Source organism: Stegodyphus dumicola, chromosome 7 (assembly GCF_044657685.1).
Source record: "Stegodyphus dumicola isolate Sdum_Otavi_A_Nest chromosome 7, ASM4465768v1".
Classification (NCBI taxonomy): Eukaryota; Metazoa; Arthropoda; class Arachnida; order Araneae; family Eresidae; genus Stegodyphus; species Stegodyphus dumicola.
The window spans coordinates 153,666,647-153,692,984 of NC_140774.1; the positions used below are offsets into that span (position 1 = coordinate 153,666,647).

General features: G+C 33.2%; 1 protein-coding gene across 7 annotated transcripts in view; it reads right to left on the reverse strand.

Annotated features, from left to right (window-relative positions):
- Window positions 1–26,338, reverse strand: part of LOC118189374 (cytochrome P450 302a1, mitochondrial-like) — a 63,482-nt gene that overhangs the window by 13,809 nt on the left and 23,335 nt on the right. For 6 of the 7 annotated variants that reach the window (XM_085820942.1, XM_085820940.1, XM_085820938.1 and 3 more), the window contains 5 exons: window positions 26,066–26,253; window positions 17,667–17,880; window positions 13,681–13,846; window positions 8,724–8,890; window positions 6,617–6,695 (listed from right to left, as the gene is read on the reverse strand). In XM_085820942.1, the coding sequence (XP_085677068.1) occupies window positions 6,617–6,695; window positions 8,724–8,890; window positions 13,681–13,846; window positions 17,667–17,880; window positions 26,066–26,253 (814 nt within the window). The remainder of the gene's footprint in view (window positions 1–6,616; window positions 6,696–8,723; window positions 8,891–13,680; window positions 13,847–17,666; window positions 17,881–26,065; window positions 26,254–26,338) is intronic. The other variant, XM_085820939.1, reaches the window with a different exon arrangement.

Here is a 26,338-nt window from a genome sequence, read left to right on the forward strand (position 1 = left end):
ATATTTAAAAAAAGAAGGTTATTATAAAAGCAAAATGACCAATAGACAGCAGTGTTAGCCAAGATTTGTTTGAATGCGTTTCTTTCACGTAAATAAGAATTAACATTTTACCTTTAATAGGTATATCTGTTTGCAAAAGATAGTTTGGCGTAAGCTGTTCTGCAATGGAAAAGATCCAACTTATTTAGAATTATTTATAATTTTTTTATGGTCAGTCATCGATCATTTAAATCTAAAATTCTTTAAGTATTCTTTCTTGCTTCTAGCTCTGACAGTCATAACTTTCTTAAAAGATTGGCTGTCTCTTCATAACAAGAGATTAGTAAAGTTTGATGCAGCACTGGATTAGAAATGTAAAAACAGTTATATAAAAGACCTAAAACCATCTTCCACGATATTAATAGATAAACTTTTATTCATTAATTTATTTTTCCATTCTCACTGAATATCTTTAGACTCTTGTCAATAGATGGCATTACACGTGTCATACTCTGCAAACTAGCCTTACTTGCACAGGAGTTTTGATTCTCACCTTTCGGTGGTGTTTTCCATTCTAAACTCTTTATTACCACAATGTTCAACGAATTATTTCTAATGTAACAAGTTTAGTAGCTCGATACTTGTTGAGCAATATAAAGATTTCGATTATTAGATATCTTTTCAGACGCTCGTGCAAATAAATCACAGAATATTTTGTGACAATTACTTTTAAATTTTACTAATAGTTACGTTTATTTAAACACTGTCCTATCTTCTCTTTGGTTATGTCTCATATATTCGCTCAAATTATTCATTATTCAAATAAAACCAGGTGTATTATTTGAGTGTGTGTGTGTGTGATTATGGTAAAGCCTCGAGGGCTATCTGCCTAAAGGGAGGGATGCCTTTCGTGGAGGACTTTCTAAGGGAAACTGGCTCGTATACACCATATTATTTGAGAGAAATTAGATCTTGGTAACTAATACTACAAGATAGGTGGCCTAATTTTCTAATATTTCTGTTGATAAATTAATTGATCATTTTGGTGTATGTTCTAGCTTTAATTGCAACCCACCAGAAGTGGACGAACAAAATGTTATTGAATTTTTAATTAGTTTTTATGTGTAAGTTAATTTTAGTCAAGCGATAACTTGCTGACAGTAAAGGAAATAGTTCAGAGTGAGCTATCGAAAGGCAGACATACTTGTAAGAATGATTAGATAGCAGAATTATAAATTTCTTTGCGTAGTTCTGTTTGATGCAAAAACTGTGATATTTAATCTTTGACTAGCATGGTATTGTTATCAATTTTGCATATAAAAGTAAATAACCTTAGGGAAATTATTTGCAAATTGTCTTCTCTTATACAATGTAACAAAGCTTCGAGAATACGATGTTTCGCAGGAAAAACAAGGTTGCAGCAAAGAAAGTCCATGTGAAGAAAGAAAGGTTCCGTAGACGTAATGCAAACTAGTTTGCTATGATGCCGCTGGAAAGAGGAGGGAAACTTCGCCAAGGGATTTGGCGACGGAACCTGGCGGCGAGAATTTCGCTCTTCGCGATGTGTACAAGAAATTGAGAAACACGTGTTCTTAACACACATTCTTTGACTTTTCTCGATAACTTAAACTCGGATTTTCGTACCTTTTTTTTGCTCAAAATAACTAATCCATTTAATTTACTTGCGCGAAAAAATATTTTCTTTGCCTTAAATGTGTAAACAAATTTAAAACGATATTCGTTTTATGAACTCTTGATAAACATGAACTTCGACGCCGGCTTCGAGATTTGGCGACAGATAATTCGCGCATGCGCAGCTGTTTCCCTCTACGTTCGGACGGAGCCACTCCTGTTGTGGAGAAGTTTTCCTTCTGAACAATGCATATTCTTTGGTTACAGGGCCAAGTCCATTTAACATTGAAGTAAATGATTATCTCGCCAAGCTAGCAATAATTTTGGCAACTAATTTTTATTGCCAAAAGTCGTTAAACTTGGTGACCATTTAGTGACATTTTAGTCGATCTGTAACCGGTCTGATTGCTATGTAACTGTAAACTTCCCTATGTAACTGTAACTTTGCATACCTTCCATCAACTTCGAGAAATCGAAGGAAGGTACTGGAAATTTCTCGGCGGATGGGGAAAGACTACATAAAACCGGAGAGAGAATCAGTTTTCAGTTCATTCAGAGTTCAGTTCGTAGCTTTAGCTGAGAATATTGAAAGCACCGAGAGATCACTGCGAGCTTCTTTTGAGGCTTTTTACATTGTCTTGAGTTTAACGTTCCTAATGGTTTGAAGTGGTAGCTATTGGTTTTGTTCTATCGTACTGAGAATTGCTGTACGAGTACTTTTCGGAAAAGTTCCAGAACTGTAAAGTGTTTCTTTTGGGAAAATAAATTTTATCGAGCTATCATCGGTTCTGTGCGCCTGCAATCCATTACGAACCCGCACGGACGTAAGAGTGTGAGTTCGAGCATTGCGATTAACATAAGTTTTCTTTTATTTCCCTGGAGAAATATCATATTATATCTATTTAGGCGTCTTCATAATCTTCAGTGAAAACATTCGGTAACGTATTTGAAAATGCACAGTGCTCTGTCTTTAAAGTGACTATCCATGAGTTCCAAATAATTTCGATCGTTTTAGAGAGGTAATGTTCAATACTGATATATGTTCTGAGAAATACTGATTGATCACTTTCAGAGGCGATTTTTCAAAAGAAGATGATAGCCACGACAGTGTTCATTGTATATACAAGGCCTGATCACACGTATATAAAACTTATCCTCGCTTCAAACTTAAAACTCTCTTCACCAAACTGCTGTGAAGTACAATTTCTGTATATAAGAAAATTTCAATTATTTTAAAGTGAAGGAAGGAAATATGACACGGATATCAACTCTTTGCACTCGGTTGTCCTTTCTGAGAGGACAACGTTAATTAGCACATCACTTCGATAGCCGCTTTCCGTGGGCATTAAAATTTATGAGTGATAACACAAGGTAAAATTACGTTAGAGGAACGTTTTGAAATTCCTGATTCCTTGAAAATTTCTGTTCCAATAACATAAAAAATTAAGCCCAAATATGGTTTACATAATGCACTGGCCTGCGGATGGGAACGCGTGAAGTTCATTCACGATATGGTCTAAGCCAGGCATGTCAAACTCAGTGCCTCAAGTGGGCCAAATAATCATCAGTGTACGATAATGCGAGTCGCAATGTCTGTTGAGAAAATATTTTTTAAAAGAGGCCGTTACAAGAGTGCTTTTTAGCACCCGAGGTCATGTATATCCCTCGATTTGGGGAGGAATTTTACTAGTTTCATTAATATATTATAGTTATACATTTTTCACTTCCTTGTACTAAGTATAAAAAGGAAGTACTGTACGTGCGAAAAATTTCGGGTATCATATTTCAACGAAAATATGCATTTTTACCGTTATAGAACGCAATTTAGCGATGTTTTTGCGTGCATCTGTAAGTAAAGACAGAATAAAGGACTCTTTTCCCCCTAACAAATTATAAAACTAATTTAAAATGAATTCTGAAGAGATTTTTTGGTGGCGACTGTACGTACGTACATATGTATGTATCTCGCATAACTCAAAAATATGTAGCCTCAGAACGCTGAAATTTTGTGCACATCTACTATAACATGTAGATGTGCACCTCGCATTTTGGTTACAATCGGCTGCACCAAAATTTTGGTTGCAATTATATATATATATATATACAGTGGTGGCCAAAATTGTGGACACGTTTGGAAATTTTTATGTTTTTTAACTTTGTATGCTTATAGAAAATGTTACGTTTCGCAAAATGCAAACTCGTATATATCATTTTAAAGAAAATTTATTACTGAATTCAATACAAAACACAAAATTCAATTATTTGCAATACAAAAAATGTTATATGTACTTTAATATAAATAAATAAAAAAAAAGTTATGAAGTGGTTTGTAATGTCTAGCTTTCCTGGCCAATCACTGTTCTTGTTCTGAGAACCAATCAAATGTTAGTAACTGCCAGTAGAAGCTGACATCATGTTTACACTTGAAACAATTCATTATTTTGCTTTGTTCTGTAGAAGGAGGATCTGTTTCTTATACACTGCAATTACAAGTAGGAATTTTTGTAAAAATTTTTAATATTTAGTCAAGAAGCAATGACATCAAATAAAAGAGTAGATTTGACACCTAGAAAGAGATGTAATATTATTGTGTTACGAGAAAGTGGTCTTTCCTATGCTGAAATTGCAAGACAGGTGAGTAGTTCAGTGACTACATCTGGAGTCCGAAAGTTTTGTTTACGATATCAGGAGACAAATTCAATAAAAAACAAAGAAGCAAAAGGCCGAAAAAAGTGCACCACATCTATTGATGACAGAAGAATAAAAAGACTATGTCTCCAAGATAGAAAAATGTCATCAGCGGCCATCAGATGCTCGTGTTTCTGTCAGTTCAAGAACAATCAGGAGAAGATTCACAGATGTTGGACTGAGAGGTAGAATTCCACGAAAAAAAAGCCTTATCTTAATTTTCAGCAACGAAAAAAAAAAAAAAAAAAAAAAAAGACTACAGTGGGCAAAGGAACACATTAATTGGACAGATGATCAGTGGTCACAAGTTATATGGAGTGATGAAACTAAGATATCGTTATTCGGTAGTGATGGGCGAAAATATGTAAGACTTAGAATAGGAGAAGAGCTACATCCTGACTGCATTCAAGCAACTGTGAAGAACCCAGTTAGTGTTATGATTTGGTCATGCATGTCAGCAGATGGTATTGGTCGCCTTCATGTCATCGATGGGACACTGAATGCCAGAAAATACATTGACACTATTCTAGAACCAAAACTTCTACCTTCCATCAGAGATCTCTGTCTCAACAATGCTTAGTTTATTTTTCAGCAGGATTATGCTCCTTGCCACACGGCCAAAATATCGAAAGAGTTGTTTCGTACAAAGAGCATTAAATTGTTGTCATGGCCAGGAAACAGTCCTGACCTCAATCCTATCGAAAATTTGTGGCACCGTTTGAAAACTCTTGTCCGAATGAGACTCCCATCAATTAAATGGGAATTAATTGAGGCTATAATTGTTTCTTGGCATCATGTAATAAGGAAAGAAGAGCTTAAAACTCTTGTCAGCTCAATGAAACGTCGATGTGAAGCTGTAATCAAAAATAAAGGGTACTCTACGAAGTACTGATAACTCACTGCAATCATCACTGTCTAATGTATATCGATAACTATTATCGTTCAACTTTTTTTGTATTGGAAATAATTGAATTTCGTGTTTTGTATTGAATTCAGTAAGAAATATTCTTTTAAAATGATATATACAAGTTTGCATTTTGTGAAACGTAACGTTTTCTATAAGCAGACAAAGTACACAAACATAAAAATTTCCAAAAGTGACCACAATTTTGGCCGCCACTGTATATATACACTGTTAGTCGGCTCAGTGAGCTCAGTTTCTTTATTTTTATATGTTTGTAAATTGTGCATATTTTGCTTTAAAAATGATTGAATTATGTTGTTCTTATCTTCCTGTTAAGGTATCTATGCCTTTAGTTAACCTGCATGCAATAACTGTGGAATCACCAAAATTTAAAAGTTTATTTAATTGAAGCTAAGCCTAACTTTTGATTACCATAGCAGCCATATTTGTTTACATTTGAAACTTAGCAGAATATAGGATTTGTTGCCAATCTAGAAAAACTAAGCTTCGCAACAACAAAGTAACATCTTTTATTAGTGCGAATTAAATTATACTTAATTCATTCCGGAGTTATCATTTAAGTTATTTGCTTGTTTTTGCGTAGAAATTGTAATTTTAATTGTAAAAATTGTTTTTTTAATTGTTTTAACTGTACTTGATGTTTTCAATTTTCAATACTTGGTGTATCTTTCAATTTTTAATGAAAATATTTTGAAGTTTTATGTATTTTTGCCTTGCCGTATCGTTTTAGATTTATTATGTAATTTGAATAGAACTTGTGGTAATTCTTCAGATGATATAATTTTTGTGCACTCTGAGTTATAAAATGAATAAGATGGAACGCTATTAAGTGAACCTAGCGCCGACGAAGTAGATTTAATTCAAAATTGGTTAACTGTTTATTCAATATGTTTAAACGAAATGCAGGAATATTACATATAATTCAATATTCTGCACAAGGAAGTATGTAGTGTTGTGTCATGTGTCATCAGATTTTTGTTATTTTGTCGAGGTTTACCTCGTAGAATAAAACAAGGGCCGCGAGTTTGACATTCTAATTTTTATGCTAAATAGACGTGTTAGAAGCATCCTTACATGTAAAGTTGATACTCTCGGTACATTATTATATAGATTAAAAAGATATTGCATATCTTTTCAATAACCTCAATTTTAAGAAAAAATTTGGATTTATCAAATTTTTCTACGGCTCTGTGCAATTTATTAAACTTGGATGCGGATATGCTATTATTTGTTAAAAATTATTCATCTATTTATAAACATATGACAACTTTAGTGAGTGTTAAAAGTTTTACGTGGTGAACTAAAATCTCAGTCAGACTGTAACTTGTGATTTATTGTAATGTGAGAAATGAAATATTAATAATAAAATGTATAGAATAAATATATATTTACATCAGCAGGAATTTGATAACCGTAAATAACCGCTGGTGACGTCAATATACGTCCTGTTCCACCAGATGTTGGCGTTAACCTAAAAGTATAGGAAAAGCAATTGAAAGAATAAAATTAAAAAAAAAAAAATCTGAAAGGTTTTAGATTTTAAATTACGTCCAAAGGGGCGTTTTTTTAACGTTTTGTGTGTTACCTTTATTTATTAAATTTCGTGTTCTTCGCATTTAAACCACAAAAGTCCGTTCAACAGCAATATCGAAAAATAATTTTTAAATGATCATATCTTTAGAATTTCCGATACGCAGTCTAGCGCGCTGGAGATAAAAATGATTTTTCTGTTGAACGTTGCCATTGCTCGCTTGGAAATCCCTTAATCAAAAATTCGTTAAAGTTTTACAAAATATGAAATACATAATAAAACAAATTCCATATTTCAAATTTGGACTTCCAGATGTCCATATTAGGGTAAAAACGTACCTTATTCAAAATTGGATGGCTCTGTGTACCATTGTTTTATCACAATGCGAGAAACATACATACATTTATGTAGATTCTTCATTATTTAATTTCTTCAAATATAATACAGGGCGATAATATTTGGTGGCAACAATTTGAAAAGTGAATCGGAGATTTATAGTGAACCAACGTAAAAAGTTAAAACGAAAACAATAATCCCTCAGGCACAAAAGCCCCTTTGGACTAAAAAAAGTTTCTTCGCAGTTCTCCCCAGAAAATCCCATTATTTTTTAAAAATATTAAACCTTGTTAAAAAAAAAATTGAGAAGAAAGCTAATAATACTAAAATTTTCTTATCGTCTGCTTCCAGTAATTATAGTTTGAGACTTGTTTTACAGAGTTATAAACCAACACGTATGAGAACACCCCTGAAATTATAGACCAAATGAAAGCTCGCAGCTGTTTCTAACCCATAATTATAATTTTAGAAAGTTCAGTAAACCTAACATAAACTGTTAAAATATCTTCTGGAATTTGGGAAAATATTAAGCTCTTTGAATACTTCATATTAAATAATTTAAACAAAAGCAAGGAATTTTTTAAAGCGGTTGTTTTAAAGTGATTACTTTAACAAGGACGCATTTTATTTTAACGGTATTGCCATTTATTTGTAAGAAATCGCAAGACGGCATTTAAAATTGTGTTAAAAATTGGCTCGTCCTCTTATATCTTTAAAACAGGTCAAACCCTACTATAGCAAGCCTAGTTTATAATGAACTCCCGGATATAACGAACGATCATTTTGATCCTACCCAGCTTATTTAATGCCAGTTTATTTAATACTTAATGCTACTTTTTACGATTATAGTATACCTAAAAAACTATGAAAATCGGATATAACGAATTTTGCGAATATCGCGTCGAAACGTATTTTGTATTTCTATAAATTTCTATCGCTTTCGGGAGTGTCTGACATGGATATCTCCTTTCTTCAGATGCAAAGAGAAAACGAATATAACGCAGTCTGTTCAAGAAAACGATAATTAAACGAGAAGTTAAAATGTTAGAATTTTGAAAGCTTTAAGAGGATTAGAATTGGAATTAACACTTCATAACTATATATTCTTAACTAAATAGCTAACTATATAATCAGTATATATATAAAATAAATCTTAACTAAATAGCATCAATTTTTGAGAAAAAGTATTAAACAAATACATTTTAACGACTGAAAATGTATCGAAACTTTTTGCCAAATTTAAGTCAAAGCTATATTTGTATAACCAACTAAGATTAGTATTTGAAATGGTTTATTCAAAAACTAGCCAATCTAATTTTTTCCCGCCTTAGTTTAAATTTTTATACTGTCGTGTTTTCCTTTTAATTAGATTTTGATTTACAAATTGAAAGCAAATTCGTGAAAAAGAAAATTTCATTAGAAAATAACGACAGAACCCGGAGAAGAACTTTTAAATACTATCTTCTCGTGTTTAATTAAATATACTTTGAACAAATTGCAAGACGTCATGATTTAGAAAAAAAAATTCTTTAACAAATGAACAAATTAAATCTTAGTTACTACTTTCAATCATTACTTCCCTTTAAAGGAATTTCGTTACTTGCTTTTCTTAAATAGAACTGAAAGAAATACCTGTACGTTTCTTTAATACAAGCTTTTAAATAAGTCATCTTTTCTAAATCTTCGTAAGTTAACGGTTGCGTCTCTTTAGCATGCCTGCGAATTTCTTTGTATAACTTTTCCTGAACTTCTGGCTTCTTTGTCAAGTTGTATAAAGCATAACCTATTGTATTGCCAGTCTGTAATGAAAGAAAAACTGAGGAGAACAAATAGTATTCCACGTCTATAAATAACACCATTTATATGTCTAAGTAATACCATTAATACTTTTAATGTATACCATTTATACATCTTTTAAGTCCCTAAAAAGGCCATTAAAAAGTTAATTACAAAAAGTACATTACAATTCGCTAAAAAACAATAAAAATATGTATTAATAAGAAAGACGTGTAATCGAAATTACATATATAATAAATCATGTATAAATATTTAATGTGTGAAAATGTGATATATACATTTTAAGATTTTTAACTGTTTCATGAGCACGTATCGTGAATATATTTTTATCTGCTTTTACGAATCCAATATTTAAGTAATGATAAGATTTATTCCTTATTGATGATAAAACGGCGAAAAAAGTTACATAATGAAATTTTTTATAGGGCTCTATAGAAATTCCTATAGAGCTTTACAGGTAATCCTCAGAAAAAATATATAGGATATAGGATATCCTATGTATTTCTTTATAGGATGGTATTCTAAAGAAATAAAAACTAGTTTTCAAATAGTAATTCAATGAAAATTTTCAGTTTCAAATGCACTATAAGAAGAGGAAAAATAAATATTTTTTTATTCATACGTGTTGACTCAGTTTTGAATCGAAATTTTTGCCTTTCCTCTCTAGTTTAACGTCTCTTAGCTCCTAATTTATACAACATTTTGTGTAATATTTTGTAAAATGTTGCTTATACAAAAATTAAATTTTCTAAAAGCGTCAATTCAATTAAATCATAAAATTAATTGAACGGTGAAACTGAGGCTCTTAATTATAAAATTCTGATTTCTGAAATCAATACTTTTAATTATTGTATATGCGCCCATGATAACGGAAATGATTTCTTAATTTTAATTAAAATTAACCATTATTTAAAATTCATTTATGTTTTGACTCAAAAATAGAAAATTTTCGAAAAGAAACCACATCTGTTCCCAAAATTTGTATCCCCCACTCCTATGTCATAGATCATTTCAAAAGTTAGACAGAATTAAAATGCAATTAAGAAATGAAAATTTAATTCCTTCTTTTTAGTATCAAAAGTAAATTTTGTTGATTTTTTGAAGCTTTTAACTAGCAATAAGGAAGGAAACGTAAACATCAAACGTGCATTTTGCTAATATTTACTGATAGCTTATTGACTGCTTATACTAAAATCTATATTCAATCAAAAAGGACACATAACATATAATAATATAGAAAATATTACAGTAATATGCATATGAAACCACTACACTGAGAGCTATAATAAAGTTAGTGAAGTACATATGCATATAAAGCGAATCCAGTTATACGCGCATGAAGCCAATATATTCATAACTACAAAGATTAACATTTATGCATTCAAGGCAAATTACTGACCAAGTATTATACAGAAGAGAAATGCAACCTATTCACTGATTGTGAGGAATACAACTTAAATGCTAAAAATAATATTCTTTGCTGTGCTTACTACATATCCATACGTTGCCACTGCTCCTTACAATGTTACACGTTACAATGGTGAATATTATGTACAGATACCAGGTTCTATTCTTGACAAAGTCATACTAGTCCAAAGTTAATTCATATTAATAACACATTTTAAGTACTTGAAGCAAACGCTGAAGACTTATCCGAGTACTTCTTGCTTTATGAAAACAAGCCTTACTATTGTATAATAAAATTACAAGTAGTTCTTTATCATTTAGCTTGATAAATAAATATAGACCCTGAACGCTATCCTGATTACCTGCATGAAGACCAAGTTATTTTCTTCCTCCTTTCCGCGTGCCTTTGTGGCGTAACTAGAAGCCGTTCGATGCGTTATCGGGAGGTACGGAGTTTGAATCCCGACGAGAGCATTGCGGATTTCTTGAATTTCTGTCTCAAAAATTCTAAAAGATTACAAGTGGCACCCAAGCTAAAAGGTGGTGAACGATAATTAATCATCACCAGTATTTGGCGATTGGGTTCCCTCATCATGAGTCGTCCTTTGGCATTTTCTTGCTCCTTTCTGCGTGCCATCGTAGAATCGGAAGCATGCCAAACGCGTAATCGGGAGGTCCGGAGTTCAAATCCCGGGGAGGGCTTAATGAATTTCTTCAGTTTTCTGACATCGAAAAATTCTACAAGACTCTCCAGATTCAAACATAAAGTTATTCAGAGTACTTGCTGCTTGCGCAGAGCATCGAGATTTTCTCTATTTTACCAAAAATACTCTATTTTTTAGTGTGTTGAACGTCTACGTCGACCAGGCAAAGTTCGCTGGTTCTTTACGTATTCCTTAGTGCGTTATCTGAAAATCAGCCAAGATGATCCCATAAAGGCATGCTTTCAAACTATCAGTAGTTCCAATTGCAGTGTTAGCTGAAAAGGGATGGAAGTGCATTCCTATTTCCCGTTCTTTTTATGCATACTTTATTTTGTATAGTACTGATACAACTCCACTCTGAAAAATGAGTGACTAACTAGGCGATAAATCTCCTGTTTTCATTTCCGCCACATTCTGGCTGTTGGAAAACACGACGCCACTAGTCTTTCTCGAGGAAAACAATCCAAATCGCATTTAACCCCGACGAATGTTCGTTTCTGACGCTTGATGACATTTTTCAAAGCGACGAGTCTGTCTCGTGGAAAACGATGAAGTGGTTGAGGAAGACTGCTGATATTACATCAAAAGGATGGGCCAAAAGGAGAAAAAAAGATCAAGAAATTAGAGGAAAAATTACATTAATATTTATAAGCAACTGATTCTCTTCGGAAGTGCTCTGAAACTTAATGTAGATGATAAATAGTATTTAGTGCTTATTTAATAACCTGAGTAATGGCATTAAGTATTAAAATTCAAATTCCTGACCTACGGCCATGAACAATAATTGCATGAGCGTTTCTTGGGTTTTCTGATATTGAGTGTGAATACGAGATAGTTTTGTCTTAGAAAGACCTTCACGAAGGTATCCCTCTTTTAGAAAGATAGCCCTAGTATGCTGTGACATAATTTAATAAATTCAATAAAAATCAGTATTAGCTATGTTCTTTAGGTCAAAATAACACACTGAACAAATATTAATTTAGAAGTCAAACAACAAAAATTAGCGCTATGTTTGCGAATTTTCACAGGACTAGTTTCGGTGGTTTTACCGAACCATCAACCTCAGCTCCTAAAGTGCAAATGAACTAGATAAGATACAGTGATAAGATAAGAACGGCTGGACAGGGGTTAAATTACTGGTGTCATTTATTGATGAAGCAAGAAAACTGAAATATAATTTTCTTAAAGTTTGAAGGTAAAGATGCCGTGGAATTAGGGTCGTTAACTAAAATAGAAAGATTTTTTAAAATTTGAAACGCCTCTGGAAAATCTAATTCACCAAATCTAATTCACTCAACACACCAAAAGGCACGCTCTTATTTTAGGAGATTATAAAACTTCTGTTGTCATTGCTTTCTTTCTATCAATTAGCTATAAAGCTGCACGTATTTTACAGAAATTTATCTTTCGGGTCGTTTATTCTCCTATTAATAAAATTCCGAGTTCCATATTTAAAGATCCCATTTCGGATATAAATTCTTAGGGTATTTACAGGATTCTTTGCCAGTGGGGTTTAATTTGCATTGGTCAAACTAAGACAGCCTTAAAATTTCGCGTTAAAGAACACGAGGCATATGCTAGGAAAAAGGAAAGACATAAGTCTTCTGTTGCTCAGCACCTTTGGTCCGAAAATCACACCATTTTTATGCAGCCAAAATTAGTCGAAAAAAAATTCTTCCGTTAGTGATTTAGATTTTCTAGAGGCGTTTTAAATTTAAAAACGTCCCTAATTCCACTCCATCTTTACATTGACTTTAAGAAAATTATGTTTTAGTTTTTTGTTTTATCAATAGATGAGGCTAGTGGCTTAACTCCTGTCCAGCCTTTCTTATCTTACATTATCACAGTATCTTACCTCGTTCATTTGCACTTTAGTAGCTGAGTATGATGGTTCGGTAAAACCATTGAAACTAGTCCTGTGAAAATTCGCAAATATAACACTGATTTTTGTTGTTTGACATCTAAATTAATAACTATATTCTTGTTTACTTTTGGATTAAACTAATTAAAAATTATCCAGAAAAGTTTCTTAACCAGGCTTTTTTATAAACCACTGTAAATTATTCCTTTCATTCGAGATGTTTGATTCCTTTCATGAAATAACGCAATGAAAATGAAGATACTTTGTTAGGTAATACATATTATACGAAGGGCGCTGTTGATATGAACAATCAGAAAATGGTTTGTGTATAAATCAAATAATGCATTCAACATACTTTTCCTTCGATTATTAGAATCAGTTTCTAAACACGTACTAGTACAAGCGGGTATTAGAACAGCCAGAACAATATTTGTATGATAAGCCCAAAATGAATTTATGCAGCAGTTTAAAGGCGCTAATGAAAAAGAAATAAATTTCATATTCTAATATAAGTTTTTTATTTTGAAAGAACATTAGTGTTAACTAAAAAATCTCAAATTTGTCTATTTTTTATTCCAGACGTCATTTAGGTGCTTAAAGATTTCTAATGTCAAGAATCAGTGTCCCAGTATGCTCCAAAACTAAATTTTCTCTGAAATAATGTACAGTCATATTTGTTAAAAGGGTATAAAGTTAATCTGATGACACTCGAACCTGTAAATGACAGTAACAAAGGCAAACGTAACTCAGTTACATAAAACTGACGCATGATACACAGTTGGTTGCTACAACCAAATAATTGCTTATTACTCATACTTACTGCATCGATTCCTGCTGAAAATATTTCTGTCATGAGAAGACTAATATCTGTTGACTTTAAATCTTTGTTTTCGAATAACCTTCTGAAAAATTCTAAGGTGACATCATCTTTGTATTCCGGATTCTTCAGCCTCTCTTCTGCATTTTTAATGCAGTCCTGAGCAAAACTGTCAGAGAAATAAAAATAAATAAATAAGAAAAAAGAGAATGAAAAGGGGAATTTAGGATTAAAAAACTTGTCGAATTATCTGACTACAGATGACATTTCAATAACATAAACATAAAATTCAAAATCTTCAAATAAGGTCACTAGTGGCCCAGAGGCTATAACTGCTGAACATTTGTAGTTCCGTCCAAGCTCGAATACCAGCTAACGGGCTAGCTGCACGGGTGTCTTCATGGTTTTCTCATACGTAACGGGGATACAAGCCAGTTTCTCTTAGAAAGCCCCTTACGAAGAAACCACTCTTTAGACAGAGAGCCTTTGTCTGCTTTGCCCTATTCAAATAATTTTAAATATTAAATCTCCAGAAAGGTGGTTTACGTCTTTAGAAGACAGCTGAAGTACAGATAAATGTCACTTACTTTTTCTTTTTAACCGCAAAGATTATTTAAGGTCTGTTGTGTTACCAATCTCACTTGTCTGCCGTTGGTCAGCACAAATCCACACATCCATTGTAGCAAAGAGTCAAATGCGCCTGTCTTTGGTAAGAGCCTTGAGCAGCATTTAGGTCTAGCATATATAATCTATGCAGCAATCAGAGGGCATAGCATCCGCGGCAAATGTGTCCAAGATATTAAGCCGCAGCACCTTAATATTTCAACGTTCAAGATGCCTGATTTAGCATGAGAGCTAGCGCACATTGACATTTATCGCAACGAAACAGCTGATAAACTAGCCAAGGAGGCGACCAACGGCATGCACTGAATAGAACATTAAATTTTCTAAGAAATCTAAGAAAACTGAATATTTATATAATGAACTGAGAAAAGACTGAAAAAAATGTAAAAATGTATGCGAAAACTTAACACTGCATCGGGAATTCTAAACATATGCTGCTATGCAACTTTCAAAATTTTTGTGATCTTACTGTGGAATTGTTTATGGCGTAAATGGGAAGAAAACGATGCTTGATAATAAAACTATAAAGACAAAAGAAGTAGGTTAGCAGGAGTGAGTGCAAGTGCAGATTAGAAGACTACAAGCTCAGCGAGAGCATGAAAAACCTTAACAAACTTTTTGGGATACCATTAAAATTCTATCTAAAACCTTCCAGTTTTTTTTCTACCCCCCCCCCCAAACTTCAAAGATTTTGAACCAGTCGGAGCATTTCTTTGTAACTTTTGTCCGAGATGAGACTCAGAAAAAAATTACTTTTTGAGGCTTTAGATAAATGATTACCATCTGACAGCAGCTCTCAGCCTTGGCTGCGTTTTGCAAGTAGTGGATGGCTTTTGCCCAAAACAATACTATATACCGTAAGACTGACCGAGTACTAGGGTCAGTGGTTGTTTCTAGGAGTGTTAGTGCTAAAAGTTGCGAAATTCTTTCATCTGGCGAGTGAATATTTCGTCTTTCCTATATGTAAATAAGAGTTCTCATCTAAGTTAGGGAAGTATTCATATTTTTTCTTTTGTCCACATTCTTACAATCCATAATCGAGAAGATGCTTTTTACAAAGCATTCTTACAACCCATAGTTGATATGCTTTTCACAAAGCATTTTACAACCTATAGTTGATAAGATGCTTTTTACAAAGCAAACGAAAATCTCACAAATCCTTAAATTACTCGCGGTGAAAATACAAGTACTTGTAGTATGATATACCGAGAATTCGTGCCTTAGCTCCTAAAAAATAGGTGTATAGGAAAAAAGGAAAGTAGCCTTTATTGAAGTTGCAAAATGATCACATTCAATACAGTCTAGGAAGATTAATACACAACTCAAATCCTCAACTAAACTTCTACAAATGCCATTAATCTAGTTTGATATTGCTAGGTAACCAAAATGAGTACTCTAAAATACACAATGTTGGTCGTCACTGACCTACTGTCGGCAAGACATCGGATTGAAATTGCTCAATTTGGGATGGCAAAATGTCCACCATTAGTCACGCGGTAAAATCGTCTGAATACTGAGTTCAAATCCCAGCGAACCCAGCTGCAGGAAGCAGTTTTCCGTATGTATAGCTTGAGCGTGACCAGTTTGCCTTAAAAAAGTACTTTATCAAGACATGTCCTCACTTAGGCAAATAATCATCACGTGCTTTACCATAAATCCAATTGTGGATGGTAAAACTTGCACCGAAATTGCCTAGTTATTCACTAAACTTAATCCCAAAAGCCACTGATCCATTGCCAACCGTATCAAGCCTCCTTTTACAGATTTCTTGTGAAGAGACACTGAAATTCAGAAAATTGTCATATCTTCTCTGTTATTGATTCTAAGTTGAAGGTCTCTAAAATTTCAGTGCGAATATTCAAAGAAAAGTTTATCTGCTTTCTTTTATTCCTGTTGCATCGCCACGCGTTTCTTGCCGATCATTGCAGTCCGGATTTTGAGTGAAGTATCGCATATTTTTTCGATGATCAGGAAAATTCTTAATACATTTCAGGTTAATATCATCCGACTCTTCTGACCGTGGTTTGCAGAAAGCACTTAACCCCTCCTCACTAACTGGACATAAATAGATATAAGGCAAGGTAACTGTCTTTCAAGACACGAAAAAATGCAAAGCTGGCCATTCCTGGAACCGCAAGGATATTAGACGATAACTGCAACATTTCTTTTTGCCACTGTATTAGAGTAAAGGTGTGTGTATTTAATTATGGCAAAGCACACTAGGGCTATCTGCCTAAGGGGAGGGATGCCTTCGTGGAGGACTTTCTAAGGGTTTGGTTTGGTTTATTAGATTAGATTACTGCAAAGCATTCGAGGGCTATCTGCCTTAAGGGAGGGATGCCTTCGTTGAGGTCTTTTTAAGGGTAACTGTCTCTATACACGTTACACATGGGGAAAACCACGAAAACTCCCATGCAGCCAGCCCGTTCGTGGGATTCGAACCTCGGACCGAACCACCAGTGTTCAGCGACTTTACCGCTTGGCCGCTGGTGGGCTTTTAGAGTAAAGGAGTGGAACTAAATAAAGAAATTTTGCTTAACTAGATTTGTTCTCAGCATTACCGATCAAAGAATAATCAGGACATTTTCGCTGTATAACTAATTTCGCTGTATAACTACTAATGTCATATAGCTAAATTATAGCAGTTGTAAAATTACTTTTCTCTTAACTGCAATGTTATTCAAGGAATTATCAATATTTGGCATACTTGATGTTATCAGACTAATCAACTGTTGATTTTCAAGCATTGCCTGTATTTCCCTACAGAATTTTTCGCTCTTAAAAATGTTGCCATAGCTTTGTAAAAAATGTCAAAGTATTCATGAAATGCCACTGACGATCCTCTGAGTTGAGCTAGCTATTCAAAATAAAAAGAAAAATTAACTTTTAGAATTATCACAATAAGAACTATAATTTCCATCTCGATATGGCACCAATAAAAATCATTCTGATTTTCTTTTGGAAGAAATATTTTCCCTTTCTTATTGTGCCTTGTTATCTAGTTATGGACCTATGATAACATACTCAACTGCATCTCACATACGCTAGCAGGATAGAATTTTAACTAGTGTAGCTGTTACAGCTTTGTTGGAATGAGTAATATCCATAAAATGCTCTATATTTTTATGGACTAATACTTAAAAATTGGAGGGAGGGGGGGGGGAAAAGCTTTTTAAGAAGAAAATACAACCAAACTTTTGAACCGCGCCTTGAACATTTTTCCTCATTTTGCTTAATTGTTGTCCAGATACATTGCGTGCTGAAGATTTACACGTATGATACACCTCAAACATGCACATAATAGTGATAATAATAATAAACAAAAAACGTTCATGCAATAATAATTTTTTGTGAAAAAAGATTACCTGTTAAAGAATTCCTGTGATTCTACAAGTTTTTTGTAAGTTGGTGTATTGAAGAATTTCCACCATGGGAAACCTAAAAGGGTGTCAGCCATCGCCTGCATGGTATCATCCGAAGCTTTTGTCAGCTTGGAGCTCCAGTCAGAATTTGAAATCTCTTCATCCATAAGACCCAATCTAATGCCAAAGCAAACTAATCCTATAGCTGTAACAGCAACTGCATATAAGCAGAGTAACAATAAATAGAACGCACTGTCACTACAAAAACTCAAAAGGCTTTTGTGCTTATCTATTAAATTCAGATTTTAAAAACATATGTAGCAGATGATTTTTTAATGTAGTAATTTTTGTAGTATTTGATTGATTTGAGTTTTTTTTTTTTTTTTGATTATTTGAATTTTTGATTATTTGAATTTTTGATTATTTGAATATTTTTAGTATTTGATTGATTTCAATCAGAACTGCATTTCTGTTACCTCGATTATTTACTTCATGGCACTCGGAACCGTACCCTAATAGAGGCGACATGAGCTCTGCGAAGAATGGCGATATTTAAGAAAAGCCTGCTAATTGTAGTTTGTAAAAACAAGCCGAAACTACGCATAGGCAAATTATGCTTTAAAAAATATTAATAGGGCTTAATTTAGAGGGCTCGCCAACTCGGACCGAATCAGACAGATATTGATGGAGGGCCCCCATCTTAAGGCCCCCGGGACAACAGATAGTAATGAAGTTTATTGTCTCTCCAAGATTTATCCATCTCTCCCTTTTAGTTAGGTTGATTATTTTCTTAATAACTAAAATAGCTTTAGGCATTTTAATTGAATGATTTTTTTTTAATGTTCGTTGATGTCTACTAATTATAGGCAAATTTTATTCCTGTTTAATCTTGTTAATCCAAAAAGAATATGATACTCGAAGTTATATAATTAATACAAGGCCTAATATTAAACATATCCAATATACTTGAAATTAAGGTAAAATGTTTACATACAAATTGTTCAGTATATTTTATTTTTGTACTTGGGCATAAAAAATCTCTTTTTTGAAAAATTTAAGGAAGTAAACGCCTTAAATTAATTATTTTATAACGGTTAGGTTTTGGGGCTCGATTATGCTTAGTTGAGAGCAAAGAAAGCTAAATTAGCAAGCCGTTCTTGTCCAATATTGCTTCACAAAGACACAGGTAGGTTAGATCGCTGACTATAATCGTTGAAAAAAGTAACAAGAGCTAATCGTTTTTGTTCGCTGTCTTTGGATCGCCTTTTTATACCTAAATAAAGTTCCTTAAGAACCATGGCCTTCGAGAAACACGTAAGAACACCAGTCTGCAAGATTCTACCACGACACTCTCGTGAGTACTGCCTTTTTCCTCGTCCTTTCTGGTAAACCCTATCTTCTAGAAGCCTTTAATCTATGCTGGACTGTATAGTGGTATCACCTGCTAGCAGGTTTGACATAATTTCATTAGTCATCCATTCATTCGCAGGTATCACTTTTTTTACTTAATTAGAAATAAATTTTATTTTTAAGTAGATAAATAAGTTCTAAGCTTGAAAAGTGAATATATATATATATATATATATATATATATATATATATAGAAATTGCAGTACGCTCGCCTAAAAGTTACCAGGAACTGTGGCTCCAAAAAGTATTCTACACGAGAAAAGAAAATAAACACAGTAAAATACTTAGCGTTGGAAACTAGTAATGGCAAAAAATACCTATGGATGTGACACTTGAAAAATTAAATCATATGAAAATCAAACCAAGGAACAAGTTAAAACATAAAACAAACAAAATCAGATAAAAATAGAAAGCGGAAAATGGTAAATTAGCTGAATTCGACGTCCAATCTGGCTTTTCAAGGGAAATATCTAATTGAACGTCGAATCAAGCTAACCCCATTACGCGTTTCGCCGAAACAGACAATAATACTACAATTACTACAATTTCTAATTTACTTATTTTGCAGCATATTGCGCAAAATGTTATCTAGACCAAATTGGTCATACAGTATTGTATTAACTACCTTGTATATATATATATCGTTAGCAGGTTTAATTTTTGAATTTTTTAAATAAATTCTCCAATATGAAAAATCGATGTATCTTTTCTCTTCTCTCGGAGCCCCCTAAGCTCGGGTCCCGAGTGCTGCCCCGATAGGAGCGTCATGGGAGCTAGGCCTGATAGTGATAATTTAGTTATTTTCAGTGAGACAACCAAGAGGTAAAGTTTCTGAAAGCCAGTTAATTGCTTCCATTAAATTATATTCAGCATGTATATTCCTGTACAGTTATTTAAAAAAAATCATTACTTTGCGTGTAACGCGAAATATTGTGCTATAATTTCTCTCATACAGATGGCTGAAATGAAAGGTTACGTTTTTTTAACATGGGTTTATTTGCTAAGCATGCCGTAATTTCTACAAAAACAGTGAATCTTGCTCCGTGAATATTATGCCAGGCCTCATATTCTTGCTGTGGCATTTGCATCTTTACCCGAAATTAATAACTTAATCAACTGTGTCTTAGAATAACCCTTACGTAGGTGTATGCGATTTCCAGACATTCTCAACACTGGAAAGCAACTGCGTGGGAAGAGAGAAATGCTACGGCTCTCGAAGGAGTGTCGCAAAATAGTTCTAGCTATTTTTAAATCGTTCATAAAATGCTGTAAAGCGTAAAGCGTGATATGAAGGACTCTTATTTTGGAAAAGAAAAATTATAAGGCCTCTAGACGCCTTTGATTCTGAATAAAAAGAAATCTTAAGATTTTAACCGGCTTAGTTTGTATGCAACAATGAAAAAATAAGTATACACCTTGTAAAACAACTGCCATTAGTTATTTAGCAGAAATATATTCCCGTATTTTCTATATTCTTACTTTTTACCAAGCGCTGTACGACAAATATGTACTCATCTGCGAAAACATTATTTGCAGTTATTCCAACTTTCCACCTTAAAAAATGTTAAACTATGGATATTTAATACATGGTTATAAATAATAAATTATAAATAATAATCAACACTATGGATATTTAATACATGGTTAAAATTAGTGGTGAGTTTTAGGGAGCTCTCGAGGACTTGTCCGAACCTTTTCATGAATTCGTTTCCAGTTTGTGCGTCCTTTGTTTATTATTATTTTTTTTTCAAGACAAATAAAACTGTGATTATGATACGTCTTCCGTATCATAATTAGACTTATATTAGTCCTTTTACTCCTAAATTCGTCTAAATTCAGTCATACTTGAAAACAACATATTTTTTAAATTCCCGATAGAGTGTTAGAGGTTGCCAAACATAATTTTATATTCGCTATATTATTTAATTAAAAAATAGATGTTCGCGCACCCAGCCACCTAAAATAGTTATCATAAAAAAGAAAAAGTATACAATAATTTTAATGAGTCCAGCTAGTGTAATTTCATAAAAGTATTGAATACTTCTTATTAGACACTTCATGTTTTTAATACATGTTTATTTAAATCAATCACATTAAAAGTAGACAAAATATTAAGAACTGTGTTAATTGCTTTTAAATCGTTTAATTTATTACTCATTAATCTTCCAGATTAAATCTGATAGACTTTACTAAATGGCAACATGCTGGTTAAAAGGTAAAAATACTTTATTTCCGAACACACTGCTTTCATAAGTCGAGTTTGTTAATTGAATTATACTACGGTAGTTGAGTTACACTTGACTACCGTACCAAAGTGCCTGGGTTCGAATCCTGGAGGAGGCATAGATGCAATCTGTCCGTCCCTTTACAGTAGGCAGTGATCGCATCATCTATAAGGTGCTTCCATAATAAATAACCACTGCTTCTGGCCTTAGTAGTGGTCAACGCCTCTAAATGCATTTAGAGGCGTTGTACTTTTTTCCCTCGTTTTTCAAAATGACAACAGCTTTGCATGGTGGAGGTAAAAAGGTTTTGTTTCGAAAATATTATTGCCACTGTTCGCTTTCGAATCGTTCAGTTTGTTAATCAAAAATTCATATAAGTTTACAAAATTACATATAAGTTTTACAAAATATGAAATAAATCATAAAACCAATTCGAAATTCAAAACTCAGGCTTCTAGTTGAACATATTCGGGTGGAGGACTATGTTATTCAGAATTTGATGGCTCTAGGTTTTCACAATGCGAGAAACATGCATACATTCATGCAGATTTTTCATTAATTGATTTCTTTAAATATAATACAGCTCGATAAAATTTGGTGGCAGCAATATGGAAAGTGGTACGCTGTTTATAATGAACAAACACAAAATCCCATTTCTAGGAATAGGGTTTTTGGATTATTCTATTAGCACTTTTGGGTTAATAAAATAATAAATAATTAAACTTAAATTTCAATAACATGTAAAGAGACAAAAAATAATACATTATTAAGTTAAATAATAAAATGAAATGCCGGCCTTCGTCTCATCTGGGGTCCTGGCTGGAATGAGATACATTTCTAAGACCTCAGAGATCACTTGACTTACGTACAAAAAATGCAAACAAACAAGGTCATTCTTCCTCTTCGCTTGAGGAATTTATCTCATTACAATTTCATCAGAAAAACTTTGAAATGGCTTATCCGGGATCCGTTTGAATCCAGAATAAACAGTTATAAATTAGCATTTCAAAGAATGATAGGCAGCCTATTCATTTTCCAGCATGCTAATAAAAAAAAGATTAAATGCCCTCTATAATAATAGGAAGAATGCTAGAAACAGTTTGTGAGAAGCAACCCTCCCACGTGACCACAAGTAGCCTTATGCTTTAATTAGGCTGTCCCGAAATTACACTTTTTGGAATTTCGTTAAGACAGCCTTTACAAGAAAGCTGCATAACGAAATTTTTAAAATTGTCGAGAAAATAACATCATTATGAAGACTGTTCGCTGTTAGTAGCGCTGTAGCTGAACAATTGAGCTTTCAGCACGATGAACGACATTTCCACCAGAAGATCTTCATTGATTGGGCAACATATTAAGATTTAATGACAAATTGGAAACTTTATAGAATTTAATCCTGAACCTTACGTGGAAACTTTTTGAAAGTCGGCCGTTGAATCTCCAACTGGAGATTGATGTGAGAGAAAATATAATATGTGGCAACTTCTGGCAAAAGTGTGTCGCATAGTTAAATATTCGTATTGTTTTATGCAAATTTCTGCGATATTTGCTTTATATTTTTTTTAATCTTAAAACGTTTACTTGTGTACTGTATTTCTATTTTTGCAAAAAGCAAAATATTTAAAATTTTCACAAATCATTTTACTATAAAGTGCGTTTCATACAATGCAGGAGGCCTCTGCTAGACGTTTCGTAGCTCAACACTGACAGTCAGGGCCGACACCAAAGCTAGTACAAACCACTGGGCGGTGGAATTTAGGAGCCGAAAAAGTTTCAGAATTTAGAGAAGAAACGAGCACCACAATTTAGGGATGACAAAATTTTTAGAATTTAGGAGAGACGCTAGGCAGCAGAATTTAGAGGTGGCAAAAGTTCAGAGTCGTAGCTAGGATTTTCAGCGCCCTGGAACAGTTGAAGATTTCGCGCCCCCTCCTGTTCCACCTCTAGCTACGTCCCTGCAAATGTTTTAGAATTAAAAAAGGCAATGGGCAACATAATTTAGGACTCTCAGAGACTGCATCGAGCGGCAAAATGACTAGCGCCGACACTGGTTATAGTACTGTCAGAAACAACGGTGTTCTTCCTCGGGTTACTGTCACTCTGCTTACAGTTTGTCCCCCTTTTGTTCCAAAATTTTTAATCTTCGTTTTGAAATATTCTGCTTCCAGCTGTAGTAATCTCACTTCAATTTCAGATGCCTATGAAGATTCCTTTCCCGTCATTTGTAAATTTTACTTTGAATCGTTATTACGGAGAATAAGTAACTGAATTACTTTTTTTTTTTTTTTTTCATTCTTCTTTTTAACTGGATTCTTCACGACAAGGGAAAGGAGAGTGGCGCCATCTACTTGCAAAAGGTAGTATTGATTTAAACATTTCTAAAGTATATTTAAAATGTTTACGGTAATTACGATTTCTTTTATTATTATGAACACATATTTTTCTGTTATGTTTTGCATTCCAAACACTGTAAGAGGTTTCGTTACAAATTAATCTCTGAAAACTTTAATGACAAGAAAACAAACGCAAAATCAAATTCGTTAGTTAATCAAGCAGTTCATTCAAATATAAATTATTTTTTAAAGAGCTACAAAAAAAAAGCAAGCAGATGAAGAGAACTGAATTTAAATATTATTTTAGCCTGATAATAATAATAATAACAATAAAAATACAGGCTTACTTAAATATAAATGATATTATAAAGCTCCTCTGATCAAATTTGTTCGAATTTTTTTCTTCCCTATTTTTTACGTAACATCATTTATTAATAATTTAAGAAATTCGAAGCACTTTAAAACTAAAAATTACGGGATTTTCGCGCTTGGCAATATTTTGAGCCACATCTAAAAATTTCGCATATAGCAATGTATGATAAATAGAGACCGTAAATAATACTATTAATAATGATTTAAGCAATGATATCATTACCCAAACGAATTCATTTTGTCGATAGCACTGAAATGTGATATACGAAGCGGGAAATAAACAAAATTCTTTTACAGAACTGAAATTAAATTTACAAATTGTTTACCAACAAATTTATTGAATTTTGTGCATAAATTCAAGAAACACAAACGAAATTACAACTGTCATTACTCGAAACCAAGTAGTGAGTCTAATTTAATTGAAAATGATATCATTGTAAAAACTCGCGTGGCAAAGAAAAACAACTACGCCTGATTGCGTAATATAATTCATCAATTTACTGAAACTTTACCATTTGCAACCTCAGCTTCAGCCTCAGAGGCAGTCTTCCACAAACTTTAGCTAGAACAGAACAAGATTTTGAAAATAAATGTAAATGCTCATTTCCCGATTAGAAAAAAACTGATCGATGATGAACTAAGAATGAAAATCGACCTTACAGTGGAGGACACACTACTAAATTTAATAAGCATTTGTTCGAAATTGGACTTAGCTGTGATGCTGCAATTTTTTCAGTTCTTAGTTACCAAATCATTCCACACCATAATTTCAGCAGACCATTTGCTACTCACATGATTAGAGACCATAACTCCTAAACTAGCTTAGTTCTGCAGACGATTAGTACTTGTTTTCGTGCGCTGCGTGACGTCTGTCTCTAACGCTTTCCATTTGATTGGAACACATGCAAATACAGGAGATAATTATCTTTTAGCCTTTTGGCTACCGGTATTCAAACTGGATTACAATTTAGAAACAAGACTCACTACCGAATAACTAAGATTACTGTTTTTAGTTTTTTAAGTATCAAAATAAGCTGCTACTTAGAATGACGTACACAATATCAAAATCGATAATCAAAATTCAAAAACAAAATCATCAGATCATCACGAACAATTACTTGTCATTTAACTTGAGTATAAATATCAATATTAACAAAGCGTTGATTTTACAAAATAATTAAGCACGTGCAAAAATATAACATACTTGAAATTAAATATAATTATTATTCGTGTAATAACTGAGCCACTACAGTCTCTCCACTTCGGTTTACTTTCTTGACCGTTCTCGGAATTTCATCCCGTTTGGAAAGATCCCATTTGGTGCCACATACGTACTGGAACGTTTTCTATGTACTTCTTTTATTCTCAGGAAAAATACTTCCGGAAATAAATAAATAAATAACAATAATAATAATAAAAACTCGCCAGTGGTTTAAGAATAGTAAACAGTGATGCCTTCCTAGCGGTGCCCCATCACAAAGGTTTCAATTTCATGCAAGTCAGCTACTGTTGTCCAGAACAGAAACCTTCACAAGCCTGCCCCGAGATAAAGTTGTCTGCACCTTTAAGGAGATTATTAAAGCAAGTAATCTCCATAAAGTTGAAAAGCGATTTATGTTAGGGCATCGTTATTCAAGTAGGATTTCCTTTGTTTTACTAATAAGAGTAGAAAACAAAAATTTTGTTTGTAAAGCAGATGTCCCATGATAAAGGTGCCTGCACTAGTAAAGGTTGCTTTCTTCAAATTCAGAACTGATCTTCATGATGGCGATGGCACTTTTATGCCGAGAATACGCTTGTAAAAGGCTTCTGTTTCGGCTAGCAGCTGATATGCGTAAATGCACCGTCATATCTTTATGAAGCTTTTCCAATAAGTTAATACTACTGTCACGCACTTTCGATTTTATGGTAGCAGAAAAGATCAAATTAATTTAAAATCAATATTTATAGTCTTTCTGTTACTATCAGAAAAAATTATTATTTAAAATGCAATACACAATACAATAAGAATAAAATAAGATTTCGAAAGTAATGCATCAACACTATTAATAATATGTATTACCTTCTTCTGTATATCTGTATAATTCGTGCAAAAAGTTGTTGATACATCCAATGGAGTCCCGAACACGAAGCATCCTATTGATGAAATCCGTGGCAATTTGTTCTTGTGATGAAAAGTAAGATTTAGCGAAGCTGGTATCCATTATAAATCCTACAGCTTTCCGCAATCGTAGCCATTCCGGACCATTTCTGAAATAAAAATTAATAAAATAAGTATAATTATAAGTAAAAAAACTAGAGATTAAAATTAACACTGACTTCTCTTCTGACTCAT